General features: G+C 44.1%; 2 protein-coding genes across 6 annotated transcripts in view; one reads left to right on the forward strand and one right to left on the reverse strand.

Moving 5' to 3' along the window:
- Nucleotides 1-21,866, forward strand: part of CCDC66 (coiled-coil domain containing 66) — a 67,229-nt gene that overhangs the window by 37,620 nt on the left and 7,743 nt on the right. For 3 of the 5 annotated variants that reach the window (XM_054976220.1, XM_054976221.1, XM_054976223.1), the window contains 3 exons: nt 2,991-3,028; nt 15,077-15,351; nt 15,731-15,852. In XM_054976220.1, the coding sequence (XP_054832195.1) occupies nt 2,991-3,028; nt 15,077-15,351; nt 15,731-15,852 (435 nt within the window). Of the gene's footprint in view, nt 1-2,990; nt 3,029-4,335; nt 4,763-15,076; nt 15,352-15,730; nt 15,853-21,866 lie in introns of those variants that run through there. The other 2 variants (XM_054976224.1, XM_054976225.1) reach the window with 1 other exon arrangement.
- Nucleotides 15,782-21,866, reverse strand: part of TASOR (transcription activation suppressor) — a 101,111-nt gene continuing 95,026 nt past the window's right edge. The window contains exon 25 of the mRNA XM_054976219.1: nt 15,782-15,864. The gene's annotated coding sequence lies outside the window, so the exon portion shown is untranslated. The remainder of the gene's footprint in view (nt 15,865-21,866) is intronic.

Genomic DNA, 21,866 nt, shown 5'->3' on the forward strand with positions numbered 1-21,866 from the left:
ACAATTCCAGAGGGGTAGCCATGTAGCAAAACAAAACAGAAGTCCAGTGACACCTTTAAGACTAACAGCATTTATTCCAGCATGAGCTTTTTGGGGTGCATTCTTTGGACAAAAGTTAAAAACCACAGAACAGAAAATCATAGCAGAATCACATGAGAATATGCTGAGGCTTTCCTGTGATCTACTTTCAAGAGAGTCTGTCAGCCTCTGTTGGATAAAGAAACCCTAGGAAAAACCAGAGACTGTTATTCTGATGACCAATGCATTCAGGAATACAATCTTGCTGCTTTGTCCTCATTAAGAGGCCTTTACTATCGATAAAAGCATAGTATCAGAATTAAGTAATTGTTTATGTGCATCAGGCTTAATCAGAATGTGCAGCATCATTGTATGCATCTGTATTCAGAAGTAGGTACCAGAGCTTCCTTAAGATTAATCTAAGCATACATTAGGGTTGCAGCCATGATCATCAATAACTTTTCCCGGATTGTTCCGGTTGACTTTACTAAGATTCTCCACTCACTCATAAAGTGGGTGCCAGCTGAGAAAGTTGTTATTTTACAGTTTCAGAGGCTCAGTATACTGGCATATAAGGTTCTTGGGAAACTTTACTGATACCAGACCTTTTCCCCAGATTAAATTTGCAGATGATGTTACCCAACACATTTCATATTCCTAGTGCTACTAAGATCCCTTCCATTTATCAAAATATAATAGTTATACTTTTATAATGAAATTGTATTTTCCACAATGTATTTGCATAGGACAGGTTTACTTACTGTATTTCTCCCACCTTTCTCCAGTTTCACTTAAGATAGTTTACAATTTAAAATTATTGCCTATAATATAAATCACACAGTACAAAAAGAAAAAATAAGAACAGTAGAAGATATAAGCCACATCAGGTACCAACTTTAAGAAAGCGTATGCAATAATTACATAATGACTGAGTAAAATTATCACTGCCGTTCTGAGATGTGAAGAGCCAAATGGCAGTTGGCTTCCCACCAGTCACAGGAGTTGGATTTGGTCTTTTCCCTTTCGCTCTGATACAACCAAATGGAATGGCTACTAATGGAAGCAGTTCTGGCGGGGAAGAGGGGAGCCAAATTATTTATACTCATCTCTGTCCATTACAGATGAACAAATAATGGAGTCATAAGTGGTCATAAATCGCTCAATGTGCCCTTGGTGTAGCTACAACTACATTTGAGAACTAACGTAGTTGTCAGGCTACTATAAACATAGTCCAGTAGCAAGTTTCCTTCTCCTCCTCCTCCTCCTCCTCCTCCTCTTCAGAGGCACTATTCACTAGGTTTTCCATAGGTTATTTTCCAAGAGTCTTTCCATACAATTAGTTGTGGACCAGACAGATTAATGACTTGTGTAGTTCTCCTGCAAATTTCTTTTCAATGGGCAATAGGAGTGGGGATGTAAGACCCTTGCTACTGTTAATCTCTTCAGAAAAAAAATGATTGGATGACCTTTCTTTCACTGGAGTTTGGAATCAGGAAGTGTACAGCCTCTAATAAAAATACAAAAATAAAACTTCAGGTCATTCACAATACTCTGTAGTGGCATAGAAATGGCTGTCACTCTTTGCTAATTAGATCACAAACAGTAATCCAGCACAGCCCTGTGGGACTCATGCAGTTGCATCCCACAAAGCAATAATTAAAAACAAAGTACAGTCTGGAGAAAGAATCACATTTGAGAAAATGCAACACCTCTATAAAAATAATGCAGCCTTGAAGAGAGGAGTTGAACATGGCACACAACAAATGACAAACAAAAGTGCATTTATTGTACCATCTTTCAGAATGATCCTGAGACTACAATCCTAAGAACACTTACTGGGAACTATTATTTACTTCATCACAAACCCCACTGCAAAAAGCACCAGATTCTGTATGCACATATGTATTTGGGCCGTCTCTCTGCTCTTCTACATGCACATTAATAGCAAAAATTGATGATCCTCCCACCCACCCCACTTCAAGAAAGCAAGTCCGCTTATCATACACTGGTATTTTTCATAGAAAAGGTAACTTAAATTGAAGGGGCCTCTATTGTTGTGTAATATTTTGTAATTTGATGAGTCCTTAATGAGAATAGGGCAATAGATCTAAGTAAGGTCCTATCATATCCATTAGAATTCGTGTACCAGCACACATTTTTGTACAAAATGATAGTTTCATTCCATGTACCTTAAATTTAGCTCAAAATAATTTTAAGATGTTCTAATGTATACTTGGATCTAAATGATACCAAGTTGTTTTTAACTTAGGCAAAGCTATCATGCCCTTACTTGGATGGCCCAGGTGAGCCTGATTCCATCAGATCTCAGAAGCCAAGCAGGGTTGGCCTTGGTTAGTAATTGGATAGGAGACCTCCAACAAAGATCAGGGTTGCAAAGGCAAGCAGTGGCAAACCACCTCTGTTAGTCTCTTGCCATGAAAACCCCACCAGGGGTCGCCATAAGTCAGTTATGAGTTGAGGGCACTCTCCACAAAGCTGTCACAGTTCTTGAACTAGCAGTCAGCCCCTAAGTAGGCATGTCAAACCTGACATGATACTAGTAATACCATGAATATATCTTCCAGTGTTTTGTTTTTCTTTAAAGAGCAGATATGTGGGGGCCCAGTTCAGATTGAGGCTGTGGCACAAGGGGAAGAGGATTAAGCCCTTGCCTCTACACAGTTTTCTTGACCACTGTGTTTACACCAATACGGCAATTAGTAGCTTCATAGCTATTTCAAGTTGAGAAGGTGGTGCACAGGGGAAGGCCTAAACTTTGCCCCCCCCCCCTGCAACCTGCCTAAGAAACCTGCTGCTAGTTCTCACTTAGGGTAGTATGAATCATCCCAAACAAGTTGAAAACTGTTTTTGTTTTTTTTAAAAAAGGAAACAAACCGACAAGGTAAATAAATATATTAACTTTAAACCCCAGAGGTGAGAAATGACAATTTCATTATTTGGTCTTATTTTAGGAAGAACTATCTCCAAAAAATAACTTTATTGGACCAAGGTAGGTATCTCCTTTACTTTTTAAAGACAATTGTTGTTATAGTAGCTGAATTCAGAAGATCTAGATTCTTATTTACATTTGGAAATCAGCTTTTAAAGTACAAACTACAGTAAATTTTACTTCTGCAGAAAATTATCTTTAGATACAAAAATTTCTTTGAGAGTTCAAAAAGTAAAATGCAAGTTTATTTTTAAATGTATTTAGGCTATTTCTATGCCATCTCTTCAGAGTCCTGCTCAAGTCAATTTACAATTAAAACATGCCAATATTAAAAAAAAGCCATTAAAAACAAAACAAAAAATCTGAATTAAAAATGAAAGAATGGATTTTGTCCACTTCGGAAAGAAAGTATCAGGCAATCCCTTGGACATAAACTTCATAAAAACTATCCACAAAACAGAAGCAAATAAACTCTCTAATTTAAAAGGCCTGAGTAAAAAGGTGTGTTTTGGCTTGGTTCCTAAAAGAAAGTGGGTGTTTGTTGAGCCTCAAGGGGGGAGGGCATTCCAGTGGTGAGGTGCCACCACGTGAAGGGTCCTTCTCCTCTGAGGTTAGGAGGACATCTTGGGTGATTCCCACCATCCAAGCAGGGAGGTAGGAAGTTGAAATCATCTTCTTTGGTGTGTGGGACCACCCCCTTAGGCTCTCAGTTCCAGTGAATCCCCACAGTAGTGTCATCTTAGAACTTGGAAACTAAACCTGGAACTATAACCACAACTATGAAACAAATCCCTAAGTGGGACTGTTATACAATATAATTAACATACACAGAAAAAAACAGATTAGAGTAGACAGTGTAGACAGAAGAGCTAGGAGGTGAAGATCTTGGGAGGGCAAGATGTCCTCCTAACCTCAAAGGAGAAGGGCCCTTCATGGTAGATGTCCAAAGGTCTGTTCTCCCTCTGAGGCGGAGGACATCTTGGGTGCTCCCAAAGCAGTCCCCTTATATCCCGGGTGGGACAAGATCTTCATTCTCTACTACATGTTGAAGTACTCTTCTGCCAAAGGCTGTATCTGCCGATGCATAAGTATATATATGATAGTGCTTGATGAAGGTTAACATTAAGGACCAAGTGGCTGCCTTACTATGTCTTCCACTGAAGCATTCTTTTTCAGAGCTGAGTTGGTTGCGGGGCTTCTTGCTGAGTGAGCGGTAATCCCTGTAGGGATGTCCAATTTGAGGCTTTTGTATGCTTCTCTGACGCAAGTGTTGATGCTGTATGCAATTGCTGCAGCCAAAATGCGTTGTCCTAGCTTTGGAGGTGTAATATTAACAAATAGAGAGTCTGTCTGACGTATATGTTCAGTTCTAATCAGGTATGCCTTGAGGACTCTTCACACGCCTAGGGTGTGCCATTCCCGTTCTTTTGCATATTTGGGATTTGGACAGAAGGATGGCAAATTGATCTCTTGCGAGCGATGGAATTAAGAACACGCTTTGGGTAAGAACTTCGCGTCTGTTCTCAAAACAACTTTGTCTTTATGAAATATGCACAAGTCTGGCAGTATGGAGAGTGCTGACATTTCGGAGATGCAACATGCGGAAGTTATTGCCGCTAAGAAGATTGTCTTCAGCTTCAACCATCTCAGAGATATATCTCTTAGAGGTTCGAAGGGAGTTTTGGTCAGAGCTGTCAATACTACCTGTAGCCGCCATGTTGGAAAACAGTGTATCGTTGGATGGTTCAGAAGAGTCATTCCCCAAAGGAACCTGTGGACGTGTGGATGCAGTGCAAGAGGATGTTTTTCCATAGTGGGTATGACTGTGCTGATTGCTACTATTTGTTTCTTTAAGGTTGCTGGCTTCAGACCTCTATAGAGTCCCTCCTGCAGGAAACCCAGGATGTTTCCTAGTGATGGGCTCCTTGGGTCTATCCTCTTATGCCTGCACCATCAGGTGAATGCCTTCCACATGGAATTGTATATTCTTGTTGTGGACTTCTTTCTGGAGGCGAAGAGGGCATTTATTATTTCTGGAGAGTAGCCCTTCTGTTGGAGAGATTTCCGTTCAATTTCCACCCTGTCAAAGACAACCACTCTGGATGAGGGTGCCATATTGGGCCCTGCTATAGTAGGTCCAGTTGTACTGGGAGATGAAGAGGAATGTCAGAATGTCAGTTCTCAAGCCACAGCTACGCCATGTTCTCCTGTTATAATCTGTAGTTATTTAGTTCTCTCCCTCCAGGCCCAGGTGCTGCCCAGGCCGCCTATATCCATGGGAACAAAGAATTCTTATCAGCCCGGCTGACATTGATGTCCTCGCCTTGTGAGGCCTTCTAGACAGAACTAAGGGGGGAGGCTGGGAAGAGGTGTTTGAAGTGTTGTTACTTTCATTTTATGTGTCATTCTCAACAAAGCTTCGGTTCAGCCAAGGGCCTCAAGTCCTTGGATCATGGACCCCTGTATTCCTGAGCATAATCTTCCAATAAACCTTTTGAAACCAAGAGACCTTGTGCTTCTTGCAGAAGGGGGGAGATGAACTCTAGATAACTGGGATTCCATAGTCTGACAAGGAAGTTCGTTGGTCATGAGTTGTATGGTCGAGAACCAAGGTCTCCTTGACCACCAGGGAACTACTACAATTACTGTTGCTCTTTGTTCCCTTATCTTCCTCAAAAGTTTGAGTATCAGCGGGAGGGAAGGAAAGGCATAAAGAAGTCCTTTGGGCCATTGTGAGGTCAGCGCATCCGTGCCTTCAGCTCTCAGGAGATAGTACCTTGTAAAGAACCTTGGTACCGGATGGTTCAAATGTGAGGCGAAGAGGTCCACTTTTGGTGTCCCAAAATGGATCGAGAGTAGATGAAATTCTTCCCTCTTGAGGGACCATTCCCCTGGGTAAAGGGATTCCCTGCTCAACCAGTCCGCCTCGACATTGTATACTCCCTTGATGTGTTCTGCTTGAATTGAAAGAAGATTGCTCTCCACCCAGCTGTTAATTTTGTTCGCTTCCCGCTGCAACCAGGATGATCTGGTTCCTCGTTTGTTTACGTAGGCTTTGATCGTGATGTTGTCCGTGCGGACAAGTACATGGTTGTCTGATACGTGTGTCCTGAAGTGTTTCAGCGCTAGGTATACGGCTCTCATTTCCAGAACGTTGATGGGGAGCATCGATTCCCTCTCTGTCCATAGACCCTGAATCGGAGACCCCTCCAAAGTAGCTCCCCAGCCTGGTAAGCTGGAGTCCATGAAAATTTGTATGAATCGAGGTGTTAGGAAGCTCTTCCCTTGTTGTAGATTGGAATCTATAGTCCATCATCGTAAACTGTCCTTAACTGGTTGTGGGACCCTCAACCTGAAGACTTTTTGCTGTGCTATCTGTAGCTGAAAGGGTCTCAATAAGGACTGTAGGCATCTGATGTGAAAACGTCCCCAATAAACTGCTTCTGCGTCTGCCGCCAGAAGACCCAATAGCTTGGCTAGTTCCATCAGGAAAGAGAGAGGCCGTCTGATGGCCTTTGAGACTGTTTGGTTTTGAGTCTCTTGTCCTTGGTGAGAAAGAAACAACCCTCTTGAGTGTTTATGATCAGTCCCAGGTGTTCCAGACACTGTGATGGACTTAAGGGATACTTGGCTGAGTTTATCAAAAATCCGTGAGCCTCTAGGAATCGATTGATGAAGGCTGTGTCCTGGAGAGATGTTTCTCTTGAGCTGGACCTTATCAGTATATCGTCCAGGTATGGATGCAGATGGAAGCCTGCAAGTCAAGAGGTTGACTACTGGAGCAATGAGGATCTTTGTGAAGACCCTTGTGTCGCGCACAGGGCTGGGCACAGCAGGCAGAAGGCTCACTGGTACTGCAGGGCTGAACACAGCGGGCAGGAGGTCAGTAGTCCAGAAGGCAGCAAACTAGGGTCAAGAAGTCAGGCTAAGTGTCAGGACCAATATGCCAGTCAGAGCGAGGAACAGGCAGAAGGGTAGTCAGATAGCTGTGCTATCTGTAGCTGAAAGGGTCTCAATAAGGACTGTAGGCATCTGATGTGAAAACGTCCCCAATAAACTGCTTCTGCGTCTGCCGCCAGAAGACCCAATAGCTTGGCTAGTTCCATCAGGAAAGAGAGAGGCCGTCTGATGGCCTTTGAGACTGTTTGGTTTTGAGTCTCTTGTCCTTGGTGAGAAAGAAACAACCCTCTTGAGTGTTTATGATCAGTCCCAGGTGTTCCAGACACTGTGATGGACTTAAGGGATACTTGGCTGAGTTTATCAAAAATCCGTGAGCCTCTAGGAATCGATTGATGAAGGCTGTGTCCTGGAGAGATGTTTCTCTTGAGCTGGACCTTATCAGTATATCGTCCAGGTATGGATGCAGATGGAAGCCTGCAAGTCAAGAGGTTGACTACTGGAGCAATGAGGATCTTTGTGAAGACCCTTGTGTCGCGCACAGGGCTGGGCACAGCAGGCAGAAGGCTCACTGGTACTGCAGGGCTGAACACAGCGGGCAGGAGGTCAGTAGTCCAGAAGGCAGCAAACTAGGGTCAAGAAGTCAGGCTAAGTGTCAGGACCAATATGCCAGTCAGAGCGAGGAACAGGCAGAAGGGTAGTCAGAAGGCAGGCCGGGGTCAAAGTCCAATCAAGCAGTAGAGCAGGGCACAAGGCAAGGCAAGAGCGTCCAGGCGTAGAGCTCTGGTAGCAGGGAGTGGCGAGCTGAGTTGCTTCCACGCTTGGTTTCCTCGGTGTCTTCCTTTTATGCTGTCCTAATGAGGAACAGCTGTTGCCTCTCTCTCTAACAGCTCCGCTCGGTGCTGTGCCTGTAAACGGCCACTCCTCCATCTCTCCAGCAGAGCTGTCTTGTCTCTCTGTTTCCTCCTTTCAGCTGGCCCCAGGTGCTCGGGTTTCGCTTTTGCCCTGGGGGAGTCTTTGTCTCTTACAGCCTCTGTGGAGGTTTCTGGCTGTTCTTGCTGAATTCCCTGTGGAGCAGCAGCAGTGGTTTCTGACTGCTATTCCTCTCCAATAGCTTCTGCAGGGGCTTCTGGCTCTAGAGAAGATCCTGCTGGCCCTTCCTGCTCCTCTTCTGAGGAGGACTCTGAAGCAATAGGTAAGGTGGCCAGTTGAGGCTGGGGCTGACTCATGACACCTTGGGGCGGTAGCTAGCCCGAAGGGCATTGCATGAAACTGAAGATGAATGTCCTCTATGTAGAATCTTAGGAACCGTCGATGAACTAATGCAATGGGAACATGCAAGTATGTCTCCGTCAGGTCAGTAATTCTGGTTGTAGGGCCTCCGCAATAGAACACAGTGTTTCCATCTGAAAGTGCTGAATCTTGATGAATAGATTCACATACTGGAGGTCTAAAATGGATCTCCAATCTCTGTTCCTCTTCGGAACTGTGAAAAAGATTGAATATACACCTTTTCTTCACTTGTCGTGAGGGACTGGTTCTACTGCTCAAATGTCTATTAGATGCTGAATAGCCTTGATCGTAATCACTTGTCTGTGTGGGTCCTTCCTGAGTGGGGAAATTATAAATCGCTCCAATGGAAATGAGGCAAATTCTATTGAATAGCCGTTGGACACTACCTCTATGACCCAGGCATCCACCTTGTGTTTCTTCCATATTTCCTGAAAGAGAAGTAGTTGGCCTCCCACCAGAGCATTCAGTGAGTCAGGGCTTTGGCCCCTTATCCTCCAAGTCACATCTGCTGCCACGGTTCATTTGTTGTCTTGGTGATCTGGCCTGGAAAGTTCCCCCACGAGACTGTGTTCCCTGGAGGTTCCAGGAGCACTTAGGCTCTTGCCGACTTCTGGAGAGTGTGTGATGTGAACGAAATGGTAGGAAGCCAAATGATCTCTCTGTTTTTTTCAAGGACTTTGGAAGAGCCTTCTTTTTGTCCTTGGTTTCCACCAGTATTTTTTCCAGATGGTCACCAAAAAGCTTTCCTCCCTGAAAAGGGTAGGACATCAGAATAACTTTTGATTGAATGTCCGCTGGCCAGGCTCTGAGCCACAGAAGATGTCAGGCCACCATGGTGGAAGCCATAGCCCTGGAGGAGAAAGACAAAGCATCTAGTATTGCATCAGCGGTGAACATGCTGGCCTTGAGTATTCTGTTAGCTTCTTCCAGGAGATGTTTGGTATTTCCTGCGAGGAGTTACATCAGTCTTCTAACCCACACGACGGAAGCTCTGGACACACACTATCGATGCTATAGTGGAGGCCTTGATTGCCATGGCCATTGCCTTGTGTGATCTCCTCAGAGCCACTTCTCCCTTCTTGTCCAGGCTGTCCTTTATTGTCCCCTTCCTGTCTTCAGAAAGTAGCCTTGAGACTACTATTCCTCTCCAATAGCTTCTGCAGGGGCTTCTGGCTCTAGAGAAGATCCTGCTGGCCCTTCCTGCTCATCTTCTGAAGAGGACTCTGAGGCAATAGGTAAGGTGGCCAGTTGAGGCTGGGGCTGACTCATGACACCTTGGGGCGGTAGCTAGCCCGAAGGGCATTGCATGCTACCAGAGCGTCAATGACTGGTACTCTTAACAGCTCAGTAGCAAAAATAGGCAATGTATACAGCTTTTTTAGTGAATTAGGAAACTGTTTGCATGTGGCTGGCATTTTCCATTCCGCTTTTAGTTGGCGTTCAAAATATTCAGGGAAATGAAATACTTTGGTTTTATCGTCCGCCCTGGGGAGGAAAAACTCTATTTCCCTTGGGCCTTGTCTTGGGGCCCTTTGCCCTGGCCCCCTCCTCCTCCTCCCCCCAACTGCCCTCTTGAAGCTCCAATGCCGAGAGGGTTTTTGATAAAAGGTATTGATAATCCTCTGGCTGGAATAGCCTATGGGATTGTTCGGGGGTAGGCAACTCTTCGTCCTCGTGTTCCTTGGGTAAAAAATCCCCTTGATCCAAATCCTTATTAGGAAAGGAATCGTCCTCCAGCTAATTAAGAGTTTTTTCTATAATGGTGCCCTGAGTTTGTATTTTGGCTGCTTTGGTGGGCCATAGACCACCTAGATTGCGACTTCCCTGGGGCATCGTCTCAGTTTGCAACAGGAGATAAGATCTCCTCATGCATAGTCTGCCGGATTGCTGAGAACAATTCAGGGGGCAAGGTGTTGGAGAAAGCGCTTACATTGTCCCTGCACGTCTCTTTGATGGAGCTCTGATCAGTGTAGATGAGGTTCTGCCAGTTTTCTCCTGCCAGGAGATTGGCAAGCACGTTGTTGCTTTTTGGTGCGAAAACGGCTGTAGCGGCATCTTTTCCCACCGAAATAGAGCTTGGAGGTTCAGCACTGCGCTCAGCTGTCCGACTGAGCTGCGTGCCTAAAACAGATTCCCTCATGGACAGACGGGGCCGTTTTGAGAGCTAACTCTCTGCCGGTGTCTCTTCTCCACCAGGGAACCGCGCAAGCCTTGGAGGTATGCCGGTGCTGGCTGAGCTTGTTCCCGCCGCCGGAAGGACAGCTCCCTGGGAACAGCTCGTCGCCCTTTCCAAGAAACTGTCCTCTGAGTCCGATGACTCATTAGAAGCTATAGAAATGCCTTTATTTTGCCGAGAGTAAGGAAAAAAGGACAAGGAAGAGCTGTAGGGAATGGGTATACAGAGTGAAAAAAGCCAGGAAAGAAAAAAGAATGAGATTATATAGATGGAAGATAGGTAGCTGAGCTTGCCTACTATAGAACTGCTCTCCCCGGAGGCAGGAACAGAACTGAGAGCCTAAGGGGGTGGTCCCACACGCCAAGGATGCGGAAGAAGATTTCAACTTCCTGCCTCCCTGATTGGACAGTGGGAATCACCCAATATGTCCTCCACCTCAGAGGGAGAAAATGCTGTTTTCCTGCCTCACCTCCAAAGGAGGGAACATAAAGAACAGGGTTTGAGAGAGCAGGGCTTGGCCACAAGCTATTTAGGATCTCTCTGCAGAATGTGAGGAAGATCTTAGCTGCCAAGCTGGAAAATGGGTGCAGCAGGGAGGAGGCAGTTCTTCAAGTACCCTGGCCTCAAGTAATTTAGGGCTTTAAAGATAAGAATCAACACTTTTAATTGTGTTTCAAAACAAATGGGTAACCCGTGCAGATCTTTCAGCATAGCGGTGATACGATCCCTGTAACTAACCCCTGACAATAGCCTAGGTGTTGCATTTTGTACCAGCTGAAGTCTTTCAACTGTTTTCAAAGGCAGTCCCAATGTAGAAAACATTATCTAACTGGGTTGTGATCAGAGTATGGATCACTGTGACCAGATCATGCTTTTCAAGGAATGGTTGGATCTGGTGAACCAGATGGAACTGATAAAAGGCTCTACATGCCACAGAGAACTGAGCCAGTAGCACCCCCCCACACACACACACCTCAGTTATGTACCTGCTCCGTCTGGGCAAGTGCAACCCCATTCAGAACATGCTGAGTCTGCAGTCCCCACTCCTAGGTCAGGGAGACCAAGGCTGCTTCCATCTCTATCATAAGACCACCTGAATCTGTATAGTCACCACTCATCAGTGCTTTACCAAAGAAAGAAATTATTAGCTACTGTAAGGGAGTTGTTTAGGTCACTTGGGTCTGGGGATGCTTTCTTCTGGAGAGGTCTCACAACCCCTTCTTTCAAAGGGGTTGGAACTACACCCTCTTGCAGAGATGCATTTATTACATCATAGACCCAGTCAGCCAACTCAGCCTGGCACGTAAGTACTGTTATCCCTGAGGGGCAAGGTCAAACATGGATGTTGTGGGCAGCACATCTTGAAACACCTTGGCCATCAGGTGTCACCAACTGACACCTGCTTTTATCTGCAAAATGCATTGCAAAAGATTTGTAGAGGGCTTGTAAGTTTTCTGGGTCAACATCCTCTGGGGCATTAACTTAATGTATTTGCTTTCTACGCGCCTGTCCCACAAGCAGGCTCAGGGCTGGTTACAACACTATAATAACAATAAAACAATTTAAAATACAATATATAAAAGTAAAAACAGTCACATTACTGAGTTAAAACTGGTTACCCAAGACAACAGCCCCTTCACAACCTGGAAAAGCTCTGCTGGATGGCATTATACAGATGCAACAGTGGCAGAGAAGTAAGCTCACTTCACTGCCATCCTTACTACAAAGTAGGCATGATAATGTACCCTCAACTGTGTTCAGTCTTACTCACTTTGAGTTTTTATTGTGCCCAAATCATCTGCCCAACTTTTTTTTTCATATACATATTTTATTTTTTAAAACAAAGTGATAGAGGGGATACAGAAATGAAAAAAAGAATTATATAACATAATTATATAGATCAGAAATAATTATATATAACAATAAGACAAAAATATTTTCCCCCAATATCCCCTTCATTATACCTTTTGACACTGTCTGTAAAATACAATGGTACTTAACTTGTGTTGGGTACATTTGTATTCAACATTTTAGGTTTCAGATTTTGTAACTAATCTGTTTTGCAACTACATTATTGGTTTCATCATTAATACATATTCAATATTACATATTTTTGCCACTTCTACATGCTCGCGATAACTTTTGACAAATAACAAAGTTTAACAACTTTAAATAAATATTTTGATAAGTAATATATCAAAATACATCATATATCATAAGAAAATAAAATATTTTTCTGCCCAAAATCAACTTCCTTATATATTTATATTCAAGATAGTACATTTAAATTCTCATTCTGCTTATTCTCATTCTGCTTCTACGATTCAATGCATTTATATATAATTATAATTATCATCATCATCATCATCATCTATACCGCTCTTCTTGACAGATTAGTGCCTCACCCAGAGCAGTGAACAAGTTAGTGTTGTTATTATCCCCACAGTACAGCTGAAGAGCTGGAGCTGAGAGGAGTGGCTTACCCAAGGCCACCTACTGAGCTCATGGCAGTAGTGGGATTCGAAACAGTAGAGTACTGATTTGCAACCAAACTACTTAACCACCGTGCTACAGCAGCTCTGTTTCTTATTCTAAATTTGTCTCCTGCTTACATAATACACATATTATGAGACAGTAATATGATTCTGCCTACACATTTCCTCAGGAAATGTTTTCCTGTCTGTCTTCCATCCCTAGCCATGTTCCCTACTTCTTGACATACTAGTTTAGCTATTGCTTAATGTATTTGTTTCCCTTCCCTGTTAAGATCTCTAAGCCTGCATTCCAACATCATGTCAGGCCAACATTAAGGCTGAATATGCACAAACCTGGCTTACTGCCGTACTTGCATATGCAATTTGCTAATCTCCACTCCCTTCTGGCATAGAGCACAATGAAAGAATTCTGGTTTAAAGCTAACTCTAGTCACCAATGATGTACAAATGAATGTAGGCACATGGCTTAAGCTGAGCTAGTTTTCCTTAGACAAGATTTCCCCTCAGTGTAGTCCAGAGTATGGTCCACTCTTAGAATCCTGGCTTGTGGGAGGGAAAACCAATTCCAATTAAATTGTGCACTCTCAGTAGTCCATCACAGGTAAATTGAGCTCATTTTAATCCAATATTTCTTCCTTGTGTTCTGTGTGAGGAGAGAGAAGCAAAGTGTTTGTAGCAAACCAAGCAACAAGACAGGTTCATGCATAGTCACTATTAATGTCTGAATGAAACTTAGGTGTCTGTCTGATTCATATCCCCATATCTACCAAATATGGGCTAAGCTTAATTTCTTATTGCTTGAAGGTCTGGGGACCACCATCTTAATGCACTCATAGATGAAGCAAATCTGGCCATCTCTATGCTTAAAATGCTACATTAATCTCCAAATACTAAGAACCAAAAACCAAAACACCCAAGTCTGTCGTAGAGGCAGACAGAATGTCTGCCTGTACTGTTGGCTGTGGCAGAGCACAGTTCTGAATATGAGTGTGTGCATCAGGTTTCTGATTTGGAATTTTAACCCAAATTGGCAAGTTTCAGGATTCCTGAATTGGCCCCAGCATTGCTGAGCCAATTCAGGAATCCCAAAGCAAAGCGGCAGCCACTGCAGCGCTTTTCTAGCTGTTTGCATTTGCAAACAGCAAGAAAACTTTCAAACTTCCCGCTCCACTGCTTTTTTCATCCGATGGAAGAGGAGGGAACCTCTTCCTCCCCCTCCCATTGAGTGAAAAAAGCAGGGTGGGAAGTCTGAAAGCAACAGTTTTCTTGCTGTTTGCAAGCAGAAGAAGTGTTGCTTTCAAACACCTGCTGCTTTTCAGCTGACGGGAGGGGGAACCCCCTGCTCATCAGCTGAAAAAAGCTTCTTTCAAATGGCCCACAGCTTTTTCAAGCTGCAGGGAGCAGGGACCCCCCTCCTCTCATCCGAAAAAAATGGTGAGTGTTGGAAAGCAGCGGCACTTTTCTTGCTGTGCAAGAAAGGTGTTGCTGCTTTCAAACGCCGGCAGCTTTTTTCAGCTGGGAGATCCCCCTCCCATCGGCTGAAAACTGGCTGGCATTTGAAAGCAACACTTTTCTTGCTGTTTGCAAACAGCAAGAAAAGTGCCGCTTTGACCTTCAGTGTGCTCCTTAAAGATTCCTGAATCTTTACAGAGCATACCAAAGCATTTAAACACCCGGATTCAGGTTATCCCAACTTGTTTTCCTGCTTCGGGTGCACACCTTGAGTTCTGAATGCTCAAGTAAACTGTAGTCTTCAGAGGTGAACAGAGGAAAACAAGATCTAAAAAGACATGGCAGACCTGGCCATTCCTAGTTAGCAGTGTCCCAGTTTTGCTTAACAAATTCAACCAGCCAGAAAAAAAAAACAGAAATGTGCACAAATTATTACCAAGGTAAATTATCAAGAAAAATCAATGAAGCTCCATGTTAATATAGTTACTAAAGTGTGTTTTATTAGATATTTTGAACAAAGTCTAAGCACTGTGTACCTTACTCTTAAGCCCTCTCACTCGCTTGCTTCCTTTCCCTTTCTTCCCTTGATTTCTTGTACTTGCTTTCTTCATACCCTCGTTCAACAGATTTTACGTAACTATCATTAAAATATTAAGGAAATAGTTACCTTGGTAAGAAAAAAAAAGTAACAAGAAAAATAAATGGTAAACCAAAATTTTAAAAGGGTGGGGGGAAGAACAAACACACACAGAGGAAATTGTTTCTAACACCCTATTGATGATGATGTGTCCACAGATCTGAATCACCACCTGTTCCAGAAATTAAAAGCAGGTTACAAAGACCAGTAAAGGCATCTGATTTTTCAGCTTATAATAGTAATGAGGTGAAAGAGAAGCATATATCTACTCACGAGTATCAAAGTGAAAGACCTCCTCCAAGTGTTGAAACTGAAAGGCCACCTTCAGCATACTTTGTTCCCTACGTGCGAACAAATGAAGTATATTACCTGGATCCAGATGCACCCATGACTAGACCTTCAACACATGATCCAGAATACCAACTACTGAATGGTACTAAAACATAGAGTTAGAAGAAGTGTCCGTGATTAATGAATATTTTACCAGCCTCCTAAATTTAAAATTATATTAATTAAAGTACAAAAAACTGTTTCTAGTACAATAATATGCTTTAGTTGTTTACCATCTAATATAAGCTAATGGAAATCTCACAGACTACTAATATAATTAGAGTAATACATTTAAAAATGCATGCAGTGATTTGTTACAGATTCAGTAAATATTTTACTCTTTTAGAACTTTGTTGTATTGTTTTCTTTTCACTGGAATAATTTTAGGCCAATCATTAAACAGTTCTCTCTTGTACAATATTCAGAAAAGTGTAACACTGATGATTTACCATACTGATAATCTCATCTATATTTACCTTTAGATTCTTGCCATCCCGCACGACAGGTTTTTAGCTCTGATCACGCAAGGGATCCACTTTTTAATCCCAACGTGGTAAGAGACAGACAGCAGGCCATACTCAAAGGACTTTCCGAACTGCGACAGGTACTATATGAACTAAATTCATAATATGTGTTTTAGCATCACATTTTCCAGTATTAATGTTTCTCACATATTACATCTCCTTTGTTTTTTCATGAGTTCTTTTCTCATTTTACCCTTCTTCCAGGGTAATTGTTTTCACATTCTATATTTAGAATTACTTCTTATGGGCTATTATGAAATCAACATTTTGGCTCTCTTATCAATATTGTATTTTTTAAATTTTGCAGACAGATTTGTTAACATAAAATTACAATAGATTGAATATAAGATAGTTCTAAGCATGTATCCAAGAGCCTATCTACATATAATGCAGAATGAACTGGTTGAATTGTGAACTGCATGACTTGAGACTGCAGGTGAAGGGTTACAGTTTCAAATACCCCATTGGGACAAAAAATTTACCTCTTACCTCTTGTGTCAGAGGAGCTGGTGCTTGTGGGAGAGTGAGAAGGGGACAAATTTGACCCCTTCCCCCTCAATACTAACTGCTTTACTAATCCACATAGATCTTGGGATGAGACTTCTGGGGAGAGAAGAATATCTGCAATCTGGAAATATCTGCAATCTTTGCACCAACAGCCTTCAACAATATATTTGCACCAACAGATTGTTGGATCCATCCTAGTAAGCTTGCAATCCTCAGAATATTTTCCAAGGAATAAAATGGGACTGACTTTTCAGCAAATGTGCTTAGGATTCTACCAGTTCATTCTGTGTAATGTGTAGATTGGCATAGAATGGAAGATTTGTATTCACTTGCCGTGAAGCTTCCTTTCTCAGTGGTATGGGAGCAGGTCAGTCTTGACTGATGGGAAGTAGTTCCTCCTCCATTGCAGGGTCGGTCGAATCAGACGATCTCTTATGGGAGGGCTCTTCCCTGGCGTGCCAGTTCTTTTCCAAGTCCTCTGGACTTTGCTGCTTTCGCGCTGTCCTGTTGTACTTGTCTTTGCTCTGTTAACAAAACTTTAACACTAACATAACACTGAACCGCTAACCCAACAACTTTCAACTTTAAAACCTGGGTGGATTAGACTTACCCACTTCCATACCACCAAGAAAGGAAGCTTCACAGTAAGTGAATATAAATCTTCCATTCTCCTGTGGTATGGGAGTGGGTCAGTTTTGACTGACGGGATATACATCTAGCAGTACTCCTTCGGGTGGGCAAACTCATTCATAGTGTTCTGGAGCACCCTCCTTCTGAACGCTGCCTCAGCTGAAGCTATCTTATCCACCTTGTAGTGCTTTGTGAAAGTATGCACCGACTTCCACATAGCGGCCGTACAAATCTTATCTAGAGACGGAAAAGCTCTGTATGCTGCCGAAGTGGCCGCTCCTCTCAGAGAATGAGCCGTTATTCCCTCTGGAGGTGTCAGCTGTCTAGCCCTATAAGCTAGTGAAATGCAGTCCCTGATCAATCTACTCAGAGTGGTGGTAGACACCTTGTCCCCTAACGAGCTCTTCCTGAAGGAGATGAACATGTGTTCAGTCTTGCGAATGGGCTTAGTTCTGTCTGTAATAGCTTAAAGCCCGTTTCACATCCAAATTGTGCCATTCCTTCTCTCTTTTGTGTTTGGGGTTGGAACAGAAGGATGGCAGAACAATGTCCTCCCTCCTATGGAAGGCCGAATTCACCTTAGGAATGAAAGTCAGATCAGGTCTGAGTACTACTCTGTCATTGTACATAGTTCCTTGTTTATAGACAAAGCCCTAATTTCTGAGACCCTCCTAGCTGAGGTAACTCCTACTAGAAAGTTTTAAGAGGGCAAGTAGCCATGGGTTTGAAAGGTTCCCTAGTGAGTGCCTTTAGAACTACATTCAGATTCCACATAGGGAACCTATGGACCTGTGATGGATTAACGAGTGTGGTCCTTCTCAAAAACCTTTTGATGTGTGGGTGTCTGGTGAGTGACATTCTCCCCTTTGACCCCCTTATAACCGAGATGGCTGCAGTTTGCCTTCTAAGCGTACTGGTACTGAGTCCTTTATTCAGTCCCTCTTGAAGGAATAATAGTACTTCCTTCACTGATGCTGTCAACGGGTCACAGTCCCTCTTTCTATGCCAAGTGTGAAAAGCCACATTTTATTATAGCTCCTCTTTGTGGACCCCTTCCTGGAGGCCAGCATAGAAGCTATGACACTCTCTGTACAGCCTAATTTTGAGAGCTGCTTGCGCTCAATCTCCAGGCTGTTAATTTCAGTGACTCCAGATCTGGATGAAGCATCTTCCCCTGTGACAAGAGATCCTTCTGATTTGACAGTCTCCACGGTTCCATGATTGAGAGCTGTTTTAATTCCTGGAACCACTGCCTCCGTGGCCAGAAAGGAGCAATCACTATTACCTCCGCTCATTGTTACACTATCTTTTGAAGTACTCTGTCCAGGATCTTCAGTGGAGAGAACACACAAAGAACCCCGGACCAGTCTTGGTTTAGCGCATCCATGCCTAACGCCCCTTATTCTCTTCATCTGGTGAAGAATTTCTGTAGTTGTGTGTTCTGAGCTGTAGAGAAAAGATCCACTTCTGGTTCCCCATATCTCTGACACACCTGGTTGAAGACCTTCCAATGCAGAGTCCACTCTGCCTGGTCTACTTTGTTCCTGCTCAGCCAGTCCGCTACTGTGTTCTGTAAGCCTGCAACATGTACAGCTTTGATTGATCCTAGGTTCTGTTCTGCCCAGAGCATAATCTCCTCTGTTTACGCATTCAGTCTTCTGTATCGGTTTCCTCCCTGTCTGTTCACGTACACCTTCGCCGTTGTGTTGTCCATTTGTATCGGTACATGGTGTCCAATCAGTACATCCTGGAGTTCCGTAGTCCCATCTTGATGGCCCTCAATTCCAGCCAGTTTATGCTGTTTTCACTTGCCTCTAATAACCATGCACCTTGGGCCATGTTGCCCTTGGCGTGCGCTCCCCATCCAGTCAAGCTTGGGTCTGTGGTCATTACGACCTGTTGTGGTTCCCTAAGAGGAACCCCTTCTTTGAACCTGTACAGCGTTGTCCAACAGTTCAGTTCCTCTTTCAGTTACTCCAATATTTGTATGCACCTGTGTTCCTTGTGTGCTATGATCCTCTGAAAGGGTCGCAATGGTTTCTGAAGTGGATGGGTATGGAATCTGGACCATGTCAGGGTGTCGTGACAGGACACCATCATTCCTAGAAGCTTGGCCAACTGCATGACTTCCACCTCTGTCTCCCTGTGAATGGCTGTTACCAGGGATATTATCTTTAGTTGTCTCTCCTCTGAAATGAAGGTTTTGTCCTCGATAGTATCCAGAGTCACCCCTAAGTGTGCTATCCTCTGCAAAGGAGAGAGAGTGCTCTTCTTCTTATTGATCACGAATCCATGATTCTCTAGGCATTCCATGGTTGTTTGAATGGCTTCCACTCCCTTTGTTGGGGAGGGGGCTTTTATGAGGATGTCATCCGGATATGGAAACAGGGACATTCCCTGTAGTCTGAGGGAGGCTATCAAGGTCATTAGCACCGTCGTGAATACCCTGGGCGAGGACTTGAGCCCGAAGGGGAGAGCTTTGTACTGGTAATGTTCTCCATTGTACGCAAAGCGAAGGTATCTTCTGTGAGTCTCCCTGATGGGGATATGTAGATAGGCCTCTGAGAGATCTATGGAGGCTAGAAAGTCCCCCTTCTGTATAGTCCCCATAATTGACCTCAAGGTCTCCATCTTGAACTAGTGTGATACAATGAACTGATTCAGCCAGCGCAGATCCGGTATGGCTCTGATATCCCCATTCTTCTTTGGTACAATGAAGAATACTGAGTACACCCCTCTGTTCCAGTGAGGTGGAAGAACTGATTCTATTGCCTTGATAGTTAGAAGATGGAGAATCACCTTCTTTATCTGCAGATGTTTTGTTTCCCTGGTGTTCCGTTGTATGTGAACCACACGATTTGGAGGTTTGGTCTGGAATTCTAGTGAGTAGCCCCTAGATATTGTTTCTAATACCCATCTGTATGTAATTGTTCCTTGCCACTGTTCTGAGAATTATTGAAGATGACCCCTGATCTATATGGTTGTTGTCTAAGAATAATCATGCTTGATGGGTCTTCTTCTGGCCTTTGGCCTGCTGACCGGTTTTCCAAAAGGAGAAGGTCCTGTTGTCACTTCTGGATATCAGTTGCCATCTACTCTTGTATGGTCTAGAAGCACTCTGTCTGCTGGGACACTTGGAATCACAAAAGGAGTGCCTGTCCTTTGTTTTCAAGTCCCTTTTCTTCGATGGAATGACCTTCTTTTTCTCCGTATCCTCCACCAGATACTTATCTAAGGCTTCCCCAAATAATTTGGCTCCATTGAATGGTATCGCTGGTACCTTGCTCCAAGCCGGAGGGTCTGTCCCAATTCCTCAGTCAGGTATTCCTCCTTGCTGTGACGTTAAAACCCATTGCCCTTGATGACATCTGGAAAGAGTTGAGGGTAGCATCTGCTGTGAAGGCCAACGCTAATGCTATCTTCTTAACCTCGTTTTTAACTTCCTTAGATACCTTTCTACCTGCCATCGCCAGATTGGATGCCCAGGTGAACGCTGCTCTAGTGAAGAGGGACCTGGTAGCTGAGGCTCTGAGAGAGGCTGCCGAATCCTCGAAGTTCCTTCAAAGTGCCTGTTCAATTTTCTTATCCGATGGATCCTTGGGCAGTCCTTCCACTTCCATCAGTAGTACTGACATGGTGGCTAGACTAGTGACCGGGTCATCAACTAAGAAAGATCAACAAAGCTTGATCTTTCTTTTAGCCTCTGGAGCTAAGGAGTAAAACTTGTTAAACACAGACTGATACACCTTAGGCTTGGCTGAGTTTTCCCATTCTGTCTTCAGCATACTATGAAAGATTGCTGGCAGAGGTACCCCTGTCTGTGTACTCCCCACCTTTGGGAGAACTCTCTCTAAACCTTGGGGGAAAGCAGGGTCAGTTTCCTCTTTCCCCGTGCCCATCTGAGTAAGTTCTAATGTCCTCAGGACTTTGGGAAGTAGTTTGGAATAGACTTCCTGCAGGAAGAGTCTGGTTTGAATGACTTCTCCAGTTCTCTCTTGTTCATCAGAAAGCTCACCCTCTTCACTCTCGGAGTGCTGATTTGAGACCTCAGTTTCTGACTGGAGCTCCTCAGATGGGCTAAAGTCTCCATCTAAGTAACTCTCCTGTTGTTTGCTTCTCTTAGCTGTGGGGCGAGTAGAGTGCAGGGGCCTAGTTCTCTTGCTTGGGGTAGGCCTACTCTTTCCCAATGTCTCCTGGCCCTTGAGTGTGTCCATCACTTCCTTGAACACTTTTTTCATTTCTGTCTTAATTCAGGCCAGCAGGTTTTCCTTGGCTCTGGGCCTGAAAGATCTAGCTGGCTACCCTCCTGGCCTTGTCTACTAGGGCCCTGCGAGGAGTGTGTGGAGGGGAGGTAACTGGATAGATCAAGGCCCTCGGCCCTCCCTGTAGCCGTGCTAGGCCCTTCTACGCCCACCTTGCCCGCCATTTCTGTCAAAATGCTTTCCCACCTAAAGGGAAAGGAGGGGGAAGAAGGAGGGGAAAGAGAGGACAAAGAGGATCGTGAGCCTAATCAAGACCACATAGCCCTTCCCTAACAGACTCCCTTGTATTGCTCCTACTTGTGAGCAAACCCCTTTCAAACCCAGTATCTTAAAAGGTCACTTACCGGGCTTTCAAAGGGGACACAAGGCCTTTCCCTGCCACTGTTGCTACACACGTGCTTCAGCGGGTTTTGCTCTCTGCGCTGCCATGGCACTCGGTCTCGCTGCCCGCGGCTTGTTCCTCTTCCCCAACATGCCAATGCTTCAGCAGCATTACTGCCATGTTGCTCCGTCAGCGTTCTGTTTGTGCCTGGAGCATAACTGCCACTGCAAAGACCCAGCACCAGCTTTGCTTCCCCACATTCTCTCCTGTTGCGTCGCGCAGCCAGCAGCTTCTAGTGCCAACTGTGCCGTTCCTCGCTGCTGCCGCCACCACCGGGATCAAGGTATCCACTCCTGTCCCTTCATGGCACTCC

Source organism: Eublepharis macularius, chromosome 4, assembly GCF_028583425.1.
Source record: "Eublepharis macularius isolate TG4126 chromosome 4, MPM_Emac_v1.0, whole genome shotgun sequence".
NCBI classification, from domain to species: Eukaryota; Metazoa; Chordata; class Lepidosauria; order Squamata; family Eublepharidae; genus Eublepharis; species Eublepharis macularius.